Here is a 12,783-nt window from a genome sequence, read left to right on the forward strand (position 1 = left end):
ATGATCACACCACCACACTCCAGCCTGGATGACAGAGGAACACTTTGTCTCTAAAACAAATAAGTAAATAATAGAAGACATTTTTCTTTGGTCAAATCCTTTTGGATGCCCAATCCTCACAATTTCTTGTTCTTTCCATAGGTGTAACTCCTTCATTGAAAATTCCTCCGCTCTCAAGAAGCCTCAGACCAAACTGAAGAAAATGCACAATTTAGGCCACAAAAACAACAATCCCCCCAAAGAGCCTCAGCCTAAAAGGGTGGAAGAAGTCTACAGGGCCTTGAAAAATGGACTTGAGTAAGAACTTGAACCTGATAATGTACTTTAAGGAAAGACCCAAGGGGTCAGAGAAAAGCTGGTCTTATGAGATCATTTTTTAGATGTCTATTTCTGTAGGAGGTATTTTATTCTTGCACCACAATTAGGGAAGCCTGAGATAAGTCTCAGAGATGGGAAATATGTTGGTATTCCACATCATATTCATAACATTGATGGAGACCTGGAACCCTGTGCAGTATTGAGTTTCACTTAAACATTGATAGACAGACATATCCATTCTAGAGATTGCTGAAGGAGGGTTCTGAAACCTCCCCAATATCTTACAGGGATTGTGAACCCAGAATAAGACTTTCCTAGTGTGCAATGGGACATTCACTATTTGTTCTATTTGACTAGATAGAATTCTGTGAGGCCAGAGCCAGGGCTGACTCTACAGACATCTTGCCCCATGTCTCCCCATTGGTTTTTCTTTTCTAGACTTTCAGCCTTTTTTCTCCTTTTCTACTTTCCCAGCTGGATAGTATCCAGTGCCACTGCTAGAGCTTTCAAAATGTTGAAAGATTGGGAAAATACAAAGCCTCCTCCCCAACTACAGAGCAAGGTTCAATTCTTAATCCCCTTTGAGAAGGAAAAGTCAGCAACAGCACCAGATTCCACTTAACAGGCGCAAAGATTACGATTACATCTTGTCTTATCTTTGCAGTGAATATCTGGAGGTTCACCAGACGGAGCTGGACAAGTTGACAGCTCAGTTAAAAGATATGAAAAGAAACTCTCGCCTGGTAGGTACTATCCAGTCATTATGATGTTAACACTGTTCTTTTTAGCCAAATACCTTCTTTTACTGGATGGGGCTGGGGAGGAATGTTTAAGAAAAGCAGATCCAAGGGGCAGAGTACTATCTGCATCCCCCAGTATGTCTTAGAAGGAAAAAGAAGGGTATGTTTTCTTCTTAATGCGTTCTAGTTAATACTTTTCAATATTTTCCAAGCATGTTTATGAGATCATTTTTTAAATGTATGTCTTCATGAAACTTTATAATCAGGAAAAAAATTTTTAATGTCCTCTACCACCCTCCCAAATAATATAAGGAAATGAAAAGTTGAAGTTTTCCTAGCATATTGTTAGTACATACAGAATTTGGGTCCAGGCACGGTAGCTCATGCCTGTTATCCCAACACTTTGGGAAGCCAAGGTGGGAGGAACGCTTGAGGCCAGGAGTTCGAGACCAGCCTGAGCAACAAAGTGAGACCCCTGTCTTTGTTTTTAAAAAATATAAAAAATTAATATAAATAATTTGGAATCTAGAACTTTTACTATGTCTCCAATTTTTAAAAAATATAATCAGTAAAATCAGGGAGGGAAAACAGGCTGAAAGGTGTAACCACCATGAGAAGTTGGAGTTCTTAGACCAGATCGAGTACATGTTATGTTGCAAATTTTTTCTATTCTCATGAATCTGTGAGGACTTGTGTGATTGAAGAGGTGGTTCTAATGTCTACACTATTTTAAATGATTTTGTTCAACTCTACATATTATACCTCACTGTTTCAAGAAATCAGCCCGAGAAAACTCAACATATTCCTAGGAGGTGCAGCTAGATATTCATAGCTGCTGTCTTTTTCTTTTGTAGGAAATGTGCTCAAATGTATACTGTTGTCCTTTTCAAAGGCTTAGAGATTCAAGGCTTTATCAATGTTAAAAATGTTTATGTTCTACTGATGTTAGGATATAAATTGCCTGCATCTATGTGGAACCCCTGTGTCAGGGCTTTCAGAGCTGGTGAACGCCCTTGACCATCCTCAGTGGCTGCAAATGTCCCTCCTGGAAAACAACGGTGAATGAATGCAGGGGCTTCTGCCAAGACCTCATATTCCGTAAAAATCCTTCAACTGGGGGATACGAGGATAGTGCACTGATTATACTATGATACTGTGAGCACACAGGAAATGAGCTGGCTTTAAAAACAATTTGAGAAAAGCTTATCACAGCCTCAAGAACTCTTCTTAAGGCCGGGCGTGGTGGCTCACGCCTGTAATCCCCAGCACTTTGAGAGGCCGAGGCGGATGGATCACCCGAGGTCAGGAGTTCAAGACAAGCCTGGCCAACATGGTGAGACACTGTCTCTACTAAAAATACAAAAATTAGCTGGGCGTGGTGGCGGGTGCCTGTAATCCCAGCTACTTGGGAGGCTGAGACAGGAGAATCACTTGGACCAGGGAGGCGGAGGTTGCGGTGAGCCAAGATCGCGCCATCGCACTCCAGCCTGGGCAACAAGAGCGAAACTCCGTCTCAAAAAAAAAAAAAAAAAAACCTCTTCTTAAATATCAATTTTATTTGTTTAGACAGCGAGGCAAGTATGTTTTAACGTATGCCACTGCTATGTTTTATATTCATACCATTTATTTAAAATTTTTTTTAATGACCATGAATTTACATGCCCCTTAATAGGTACGATGGGAGAGCTCAAAGCAAGTGAAAACTTTAAAGATCCCAAGGGGCAGAGAGGACGGCATGCAATGCTAGAAACAGTGTAAATAAATGTCAGCTCTTACATGTACTCTTAATGGTATTTAAAATAACCCAAGTTTTTATTCTTTAAAGTAAAATATCCAGTGGAATTTTGTAGGGCTGATTATTATTTCCACCGATAATGGGGAAATGTGGGCTAAATCATTCTATTAAGATGGGTAACCTTTTAGAGGATGATGTTTAAATGCAGATATTCCTTTTTTTATTGTAGGGTGTGCTGTATGACCTAGACAAGGTAAGTTGCCATTCTGTGTTGGGGTGCTAATAAGAAAAAAATACTGCATCCTTGCTGGGCGCAGTGGCTCACGCCTGTAATCCAAGCACTTTGGGAGGCTGAGGTGGGTGGATCGCTTGAGCCTAGGAGTTTGAGACCTGCCTGGGCAATGTGGCAAAATCCCATCTCTACCAAAAAAAAGAAATATAAAACATTATCCAGGCATGGTGGTGTGTGCCTGTGGTCCCAGCTACCCAGGAGGCTGAGGTGGGAGGATCACCTGAAGCTGGGAAGTCGAGGCAGCAGTGAGCCGTGATTGCACCCACTGTACTCCAGCCTGGGTGAGAGAGCAAAACCCTGTCTCAAAAAATAAAATAAAACTCTGCATCCTTGAGAAGTCAATGGGAGACCCTCTTAGAGACAGTAAAATCCTAGAGAACTGAGTTTTTCGAATCCTGGAAAAATGCATACTTTTGTCTAATGAGGATAATGAACAAGTACTGTGATGTATAGATTAAATAAAGTGTTTAAGGTCACTTCCATAAAAATGCCACTGGGTTGTAGTGTTTTTATAAGTTTAAGAACTTCCCAAGCGTTTGGAGGCCTTTACCTGTGTTGTCTCTGAATATAAATTACTATACTTCATCAAATCTAAGTCATTGTTGATTAGAAAATGCACCATTATTTTGAGTGCCATAAAGAGAAAAAAAGGATTCCAGTTAAAATCTGACAGTTGTTTCATTTCACCTAAAATTTGCATTTTATAGTTACCAAGAAAACTGTTAGGTCTATTTAGACACAGATTTTTTTCTCTTTCTTTTTAAAAAAATTTATATACAATGCTGCTCCATGCCTTTCTGTGTGCACAATAATTTTATTTCAATGCTGAATCATAGTGTGTTCTTTTTGAAGACATTTTAAAAGGCAATTAAATGCATATAATAATAATTACAACTCAAAGAGATGACACATGAACAACTGTGATTATCTTTGAGCTTGTACAGGCAGCTGTCTTCCAGTAGCAATTGTAAAATGCACCCCAATTTCAGAGACACTAAAATGTGAATGGGGAAAAAAATCAATCTTAGAAGATAAAATATATTATTATGAAGAAATTTAAATATACTCCAATGTGATACTGTTCTGTCAGAATCTAATGACTTCCATTGGATTGGCCTTTCTTCATGTTAAACACAAGGATTCTGATAACTAACTCAAGTTCACATCTCAGAATATTTATTCAATATTAAAAAAATAAATTTCCAGGGCCAGGCATGGTGGCTAATGTCTATAATCCCAGCACTTTGGGAGGCCAAGGCAGGTGGATCACCTGAGGTCAGAAGTTCAAGACCAGCCTGGTCAAGATAGAGAAACCCCATCTCTACTAAATACACAAAAATTAGCCAGGCATGGTGGCGGGTGCCTGTAACCCCAGCTACTCAGGAGGCTGAGGCAGGAGAATCGCTTGAACCGGGAGGCAAAGGTTGCAGTGAGCCGAGATCGTGCCATTGTGCTCTAGCCTGGGCAACAAGAGCAAAACTTCGTCTCAAAAAAAAAAAAAAAATCCAAATTGGTATTAGAGAATCTCTAAAATAGCATCAAAGATAGGAGGAAAGGGGAAGGAAAGGGAAAATATATTGGATTTTCTAGTACTTTTGAGTATGATGTAATCAAGATATTCTCACAAGCCTAAGTCAATTGAACTATAAATGACTGTACTTTTTCAAACTTCTTTTAATTCCAGCAAATTAAAACAATTGAAAGATACATGAGACGCCTGGAGTTTCACATAAGTAAGGTAACTGAAATTCCTGTTCTCGTTGCCTGTTTTTCAGTTCTGTTGCTAATCAAATACACCTTTGGCCTGAGCGTAATATCTAGTTCGTGGAGAACTTCCTATCCAATTGACTCCTAAGCTGACTAGCAATCAAGTCCTCAAGTGGGCACTAAAGATGGAGGAACGATAAGAATGGAAGGCCCGATGGCCCAGCACAGTTTTGGCTCTACCTCAGTTCCACAAACATTTATTAAGTGCTAAGTAACAGGCACAGTGCCCGGTGGAGGACTTCCAGCCTCAGTGTAGGGTGCTTAGAGATAAACTATCAATCAAACTAGCCCTACAAAAGACTTCATGTTTGCCTAACTTTACACTCTGGTTCCACGTAACACTTGGTGCCCCATAAACTTCTTCATGAAGGCCTTATAACTATTAAAAGACCGCTGTCTCAGCGCCTCCCTCAATCTCTCTCAAGCCCTCGGCTCTTTCCACTCTCCCTCATATGGCATGGTTTTCAGGTGCCATTTTATCCCCTCTCCCGTAGATGTGCACTAGTTTGTCAGTGTCCCTGACACCCAGCCCTGAACCCTATAGTTCACTGGTGGTCCAATGTGGCTATCACCCCCTTGTTCTGGGCACTATCAGGAGTTATTGGTGCCAGCTAGAAAATATTTACCTTTAGAGGCAGCTAAATCACACCATTATCAATTCCTGTTTGTCTATATCCATCAGCCTGTCTTCCAAGTGGGGAGCCTGGGAGTTTTAGCAGATCTCTCTAAGAGTCAGAAGCCCTGGGTTCTATTCCCAGCTCTGCCACCTACTCACTTGCTATGTCATCTGTGTGAATCTTGGCTTTCCACTCTGTGAAGTGGAGCTGGGGAGGTGCACAGATTTGATCTACATGATCCTAAGAATCCTTTCCGGTTTAAAATTCTAGAATGATTTGTATGTATGGATACACATATATATGCTACTGCCTTCGTACATTCTTGCTTTGAAAGATATTTACTACCTAGGCAAATCTGAAATTGCTCCTATTTCTGCTAAACTCAATAAATAAAACAATCACATCCATCAGAAGGTATTTATGTGGCAGGCAAGCTTTGACATATTATTGTTTAATTCAAAAAACAGCAAGAAAACAATCAGTATTAGGTAAGGGTATATTTATCAATCTTGCATCCATGGTTGTTAGATACAATGATCCCAATGGTTTTCAAAGGTCAGTGGTACTCTTTCTGTTTGCAACATCTTATGTTCAGATGCCTAACAAATTATATGGAATTGAATGATTCAATTAATCAGTTTATTTAATGAGCCACTGCTGACTGATAGGTAAGATAAATGCTTGCCTACAAATGGCTTTCTGCTAAGGTTACTACATAGGTATACTTTATCCAAAAGTTTAATTCCATTTGGCTAGGATAGGTTGATATTTAAGCAAAAACAAAAAATAAACTTTCTTGATACACAAAGTAATAGATTAAGTCATTATGGCTATACCGGTGGTCCTGTGAGCACTGTCTCCTTATTGAAAGGATAACAAGCTCAGAAAATTTGGCGTACCCGCTAGCAGGGGAAAAGGTTGCAGGGGCAGTTCCCCAGAAGACCACATGGGTGACATAGCCTGACCTGCATTGGAAGAGATATTAGCACTTGGGTTTCTAAAAGTTTTGTGGGGATCTCCCACATCAGAACAATTTGCAATGTTTATTTAAAATTTCAGATTCCTGGCCCAGCCCTAACCTACTACTGAATCAGCATCGCAGAGTGGGGCCTGGGCATCAGCATTTTAACAAGCTCACCAGATGAGGCTTAGCTTTAAAGCATGGAAACCACACTCTATGCCAACCATCAACCAAAAGATGTCATCAGCAGATAGGACACTCCTTGAGTCTTATATCTCCCTCTTAATCAGAGATAAATCCATTGACTCTGAAGATTAAAGATGATTCTTTTCAGTTTGGGCATTCTTCTCAGCAGAGTTGAGTGTATTGTTGAAGTAAATAGCAACAAAGAATCCTTTAATCAAGAGAATAATTTTTAGTCTCTTCATGTTTGCATTCTAAACTAAGTGTCATTGATATCTGTGTAGAGAAAGCAATTATGGAAAATTGCACTCCTCAAACAGGTTATAGTAACGCTTTTTAGTGAGCAGCCAAAAGTTTGCCTTCAGAACAAAAGGGGACTCTTAAACTCTGAAATCTAGTATGTGCATCTCCACCTCCTTCTGGATCTATAGTTAAGCTTCCTTTTTGAAGAAACAAAGTTCATGCTGAAATGAAAATTCAAATAGTGCTAGGTAAGTATGCCTCCCCAAAGGAATAGGTTTTATCTGCTTTTGACAATGCCTGATGGTATTGTTGTTTGTTATCCACCTGAAAATTCTTATAGTTAACTGCAGTCAGTTAAAGATAGTACCAGACTTATAGAGATAAATATCATTAGGAATAACTTTAGAATAGGTTTTTTTAGCTAAGCACAATGATGTGCACCTGTAGTCTCAGCTATTTGGGAGGTTAAGAGGATCACTTGAGCCCAGCAGTTAGAGACCAGCCTGAGCAACATACCAAGACCTCATATCAAAAAAAAAAAAAAAAAAAAAAAACTCAACCCTAGCACTACTGGCATTTGGGGATAATTCTCTATTGCAGGAAGCTGTCCTCTGCATTATAGGATGTTTAGCAGCATGCCTGGCCTCTACCCACTAGATGCCAGTAGACCCCTGGGGGTCAAAATTGCCTTGGGTTGATTGAGAATCACTGCCTTAGAAGAATTAGCTGATTATCAGGCTTATATGAGTATAAAATCAATAGTCATTTGAAAAGGGTATATTATTATTATTTAGAAGCATAAGTGTATATGTGAAGCAAAAGAAAAGTTCATTTATATTGCTTCAGTTTTTTTCTGTAATTGTCATATAATTTACATGAAAAAGAGTTCAGTTCTTAAGTGTTCAGTTTGATATATTTTGACAATTGTGTTTTACCCTAATTTTAAGAATAACTTTTTCTCTTTACAGTTGAGCCAAGACTTTACAAAAATTATCTTCAATATATATCTCCAAGTTAATTTATGAAATACTAAATCTGGATATGTAAATATCAGGATTACAAATCCTAATATTGTGACACTACCTCTTAAAGTGATATTAGCCTAGGATACTACAAAGTTTTCACCTTGGTATGAAATTGTACAAACCCTTTCAGTGTTTGTTCTATACACAGAAGGCTCTCATCTTCCTTATCTAATACTTACAGTCTTATTTAATATTTACTTCATTATTTGTATTATTTAATACTTAATTAATTATTTAATACTTATTTAATACTTACAGAAGGCTCTCATCTTTCTTATTTAATACTTACAGTCCGCCCATGGACCCACAAAGTCACCTAGGAGTCATTTTAAACAATTCCAATGATAGCCTCAAACAATGCAAGAGAGGAACTTCCCTTTTGCATAATTTGAAAACAGGATTAGAGCAAAATCTGTTCTGAGACAAAATGTATCACAGTGGCTACAATAAAAACGATTGGTCCCTATCTAAAAGGATAATACTTCTACAGGATTCTCTTTGTAGAGGTCAGAAATATAAAGTAAATTAAGCATGTAACAATGATCTATGTATTTTCTTTCAAGCCTGACATTTATTTCTGTTTCCTGTTTTGATTCTGGCAGGTAGATGAACTCTATGAAGCTTATTGTATCCAGCGACGCCTCCAGGATGGTGCCAGCAAAATGAAGCAAGCCTTCGCAACATCCCCTGCCAGCAAAGCTGCCCGGGAGAGTCTGACAGAGATCAATCGGAGCTACAAGGAGTACACGGAGGTATAACTCACTAATCTGCTTAAGTTGCCGAATCCCATCTGGCCTGGTGTGAATTGTTGGTAATTGCCAAGAACAAGGCAAATGGCAACCCACAACCTCATTCCACCCTCTAGAAAGATAGGTTTTACTGTTAGCCTAAAAAGTATGCAAGAAAGGCAATCGGTGGAATTGCTTAAAATGAATGAATAAGCTGTGAGTGGTGGCACGTGCCTGTAGTCCTAGTTAATCAAGAGGCTGAGGCAAGAGCATTGCTTGAGCCCAGGAGTTCAAGGCTGCAGTGAGCTACGATCGCGCCACTGCACTCCAGCCTGGGTGACAGAGTGAGGCCACATCTCTAAAATAAAATAAAATGAATACGTAAGCCACATTGCCCTGATTTGTGTCATTTAAACACACTTCTAAATATTCTAGTGTAAATCGAGCCTAGTTTTATCCCTGGAAGTGGAGCAGACCCTATGGTTCAGATAGCTACACTGGATGTCAGTGTTGGATCAGTAACCCTCTGCCTACAATGATTTTTTTAATTGTGAGAAATTTTTATCATAAAGGAGCCAAGATTAAGAACCGTGAACAGAAGTGTGCTTTCCTGGTTTCCAACCCTCTGGGGCCCAAGCATCTGACATAGAGAGGTCTTCACTCCTCCTGGGGTCACCTAATACCAATGTCTTTGATGAAATGACTAAATTATTAAAGCAGCACTCCTCACTATCCCATGAGTCTTTGTTCAGAGATCAGATTTCATGAATGAAGTCATCAGCCTGTAGAGGGTCTGTTGGACAATTCCCAGAGTTGAGCATCTGTCTCAGCCCTGGGATCAGAGGGACAGCTTGGATGACAGTCAGTAGGATCCCTTTGTGTGTACACTCCCACGTTGCCTCTTGTCTAAACCAAGTTTCTCTCTTTATTTGACTTAAAGCAGGGCTTCTTTACGTAAGTTCCTCCTTTAGAATAATTTTTTTATTATTTTTTGAGAGATGGAGTCTTGCTTGATCGGCTGGAGTGCAGTGGCGCGATCTTGGCTCACCGCAACCTCTGCCTCCTGGGTTCAAGTGATTCTCCTGCCTCAGCTTCCCAAGTACCTCTCCTGCCTCAGCTTCTCAAGTAGCTGGGACTATAGGCGTATGCCACCATACCTGGCTAATTTTTGTATTTTTAGTAGAGACGGAGTTTTACTATATGTTGGCCAGGCTGGCCTCGAACTCCTGATCTCAGGTGATCCGCCTGCCTCTGCCTCCCAAAGTGCTGGGATTACAGGCATGAGCCACCAAGCCCGGCCTAGAATAATGTTTTTTAAATGCATAAAATAATATACATAGGAATTGAAAAGAAGAAAATATACTGAAATACAGTTATTTCAATATCATCAGTACAGTTTTCAAAATATTTCAAAAGTCAAATGTGTGACATAATTCTATGCTGCTGCTTTATTAACACATCAAATTATAAGATCTAGTAGTGGCTCTAATAACTACTGAAACCCCAAAGTAATGAAAAGTATAAATGATTTTTTAAAAAGTTATCTGCAATAAATGATGTGACATGAACATATATGTGATTTCTATCAGTGTCAAAGTCACAGGTATGGCTAATACTTCTGTGGCTTGTTTTCTACCTTCATCATACCCAAACATGTTTAATTTCGGTTAAATGTTAGTGAAAATAAAGATCTGACTCTTCCTACCCTCCCCCATCCTACTTTATAGAGCTGCAGATTGAAAATTCCTGGCCTAGAAGCAATCCTAGTGCACGAGACCTCATTTCTACAGATCTCTGAAATCAGGAGAGCCGTTTCCAATTATAAAGGATGTTTATAGGACAAATGCAGATAACTGACCAGCAGAATGCAGGGGCTGCCTTTGTTGGCATATTTGCAGGTCATTTAAGACACAGCCACCCTTGATCAGGTGCGAGGGCATGGCATCATGACCTTGCTCACAAATTCAAAGACATAGAGTGCAATAAACTGCCTTGGAGAAGAAAGAAGTCCAGGACTTCTGTAGCCACATACCTCATTTGGTATCAGGTGGTTTTATATCCTCATGGCCGGGTGCAGTGGCTTATACCTATAATCCCAGCACTTTGGGTGGCCAAGGTGGGAGGTTCACTTGAGGTCAGGAGTTCAAGACTAGACCGACCAACATAGTGAAACCCCATCTCTACTAAAAATACAAAAATTAGCCGGGCGTGGTGGCGGGCACCTGTAATCCCACCTACTCAGGAGGCTGAGGCAGGAGAATCGCTTGAAACTGGGAGGCGGAGGTTGCAGTGAGCTGAGATGGCGCCGCTACACTCCAGCCTGGGTGACAGACAGAGACTCTATCTCAAAAAAAGCAAGAAAGAAATACATCCTCACATAACCACAAAAGCCAGCATTTTATTATGATGATGGTTTAAAATGAGGATTTAACAATGAGGTCAAGGTGGTTCAGGTGCTTTTGCGTGTGCAGCAATGTTCATCAGTGGCTGTGGGTGGTGGGGGGGTGCCAGGGGGTGGGGGGAGGAAAATTTTGACCATGGATGTCCTCCCTGCTCTCACGTTTTTCAGAGATACTGGTAGCAATCTTAACATGCATGATAGCATAGTTGATATTTCTGGAAACTGTGTTTCTTCACAGAAGTGCCCAATACTCTGAGGAAATAAATTGGTTTATAACACTGAGGCTTCGTTTTCAAGGCTTTCAAGCTACACAGACCTCAGACTTCAGGAAGTTTTCCCCAGCCTTGCTAGCTAGTTCAGGTAGTGAGAACTTGTAAGGGAAAAAGCAGTGCCATTCTCTTTGCATCCCATGAGAGTGATCATTTGGAGCAGAACAAAGAAACATAGAAGAATCAGAACCTCTAGGCTGAGGTCCTCAGCATACAGAATTCAAATGGAAGCAATACCAGCCTGCACTAATCAAGCTGGCCATGCTGTTGTCAGTGAGGCCACCCTCGAACCCCTAGCCTTGTGGGAGGCTGGCAACTGAGGGAGAAGCCTGCAGATGTCACCTTGCATCAAGCTTCAGTGGAGACTGCTGCTTAGCATAGCAGAGGCAGCATCCAGATTGTAAGCTGGTCAAGCAGCAGAAGGGCCTCCCTGGGGATGGCCCGTGGCTGCAGCACTTTCCCTTTTCATTTCTAACTGCAATTGTTCTATTTAGGTCCTCAGGTATTGAGGAAGTAGGGTGAGGGTAGTTATGTATCTAACCACATGCACAGATGGTGTTACTCCTTCTCTCTATCCTGTTCCTTCAATATCAAAGAGAAGACCCTTGTCAGACCCAAAAATAATTTTGGGGGCGCTGTGGCTTTGCAGTAAGAAGTCCGCCTTACTTGAGCAGAATTCAGCCCTTGTGCTCTTTTGGCCCCAAATTTTTATTAAGCGAAACTTCAAACCTGTAGAAAAATTGAAAGACTAGTACATTGAACACCATATGCCTTTATCTAGATTTACCAATCGGTAATATTTGGCCATATTTGCTTTCCCTCTCTCTCATATGATCAAATCCCCCTCAAGTCATTTGACAGTAAGTGATAGACATCATGACATTTCACCCCATATGTATTTTAACCTGGGTCTCTTTTTAAAATTTATTTGTAATTGGCAAGTAAAAACTGTACATATTTATGGTGTACAACATGATGTTTTAAAGTATATATACACTGAAATATGTAATAAAATGACTAAATCAAGCCAGGGATCTCTTAATAGTAACCTATGGAATATCTACGTTTCCTACATAACCACATACCATTACCACAACCAAGAAAACTGACAATCATCTTATAGAATTATATAACATATTGTCCATTTTCAAGTTTTCCCTATTTGGATCAGTAATGTCTTTTATAACTGTTTTGATTTATTTACTTTCAAATCAGGATGTTATCAAGGTTAAGATGTTGCATTTGGTGATTATGTTTGTCTAGTCTCTTTATCTAGAAAATTTTTCCCCTATGATACTGCCTTTTTGTAGAATGCATGCTAATTCCTATACACTACCCCACATTCTGAATTTATCTATTTTTGATATAATCTGACTTGCTCATCTATGCCCTAAATTTCTTGTACACTAAACGGTGGGCTTAGACTCAGATCAAACATTTTGTCAAGAATGTTTCTTAGGCTGTGCTGTGTGGAGCAAACAGGTAAATGCTTCTTGTTGTTCAT

General features: G+C 39.9%; 1 protein-coding gene across 6 annotated transcripts in view; it reads left to right on the forward strand.

Moving 5' to 3' along the window:
* Positions 1-12,783, forward strand: part of RIPOR2 (RHO family interacting cell polarization regulator 2) — a 139,241-nt gene that overhangs the window by 70,242 nt on the left and 56,216 nt on the right. For all 6 annotated transcript variants that reach the window (XM_055263637.2, XM_055263638.2, XM_063632707.1 and 3 more), the window contains exons 3-7: positions 142-297; positions 983-1,061; positions 3,023-3,046; positions 4,770-4,823; positions 8,484-8,633. In XM_055263637.2, the coding sequence (XP_055119612.1) occupies positions 142-297; positions 983-1,061; positions 3,023-3,046; positions 4,770-4,823; positions 8,484-8,633 (463 nt within the window). The remainder of the gene's footprint in view (positions 1-141; positions 298-982; positions 1,062-3,022; positions 3,047-4,769; positions 4,824-8,483; positions 8,634-12,783) is intronic.

Source organism: Symphalangus syndactylus, chromosome 23 (assembly GCF_028878055.3).
Source record: "Symphalangus syndactylus isolate Jambi chromosome 23, NHGRI_mSymSyn1-v2.1_pri, whole genome shotgun sequence".
In the NCBI taxonomy this organism is placed as follows: Eukaryota; Metazoa; Chordata; class Mammalia; order Primates; family Hylobatidae; genus Symphalangus; species Symphalangus syndactylus.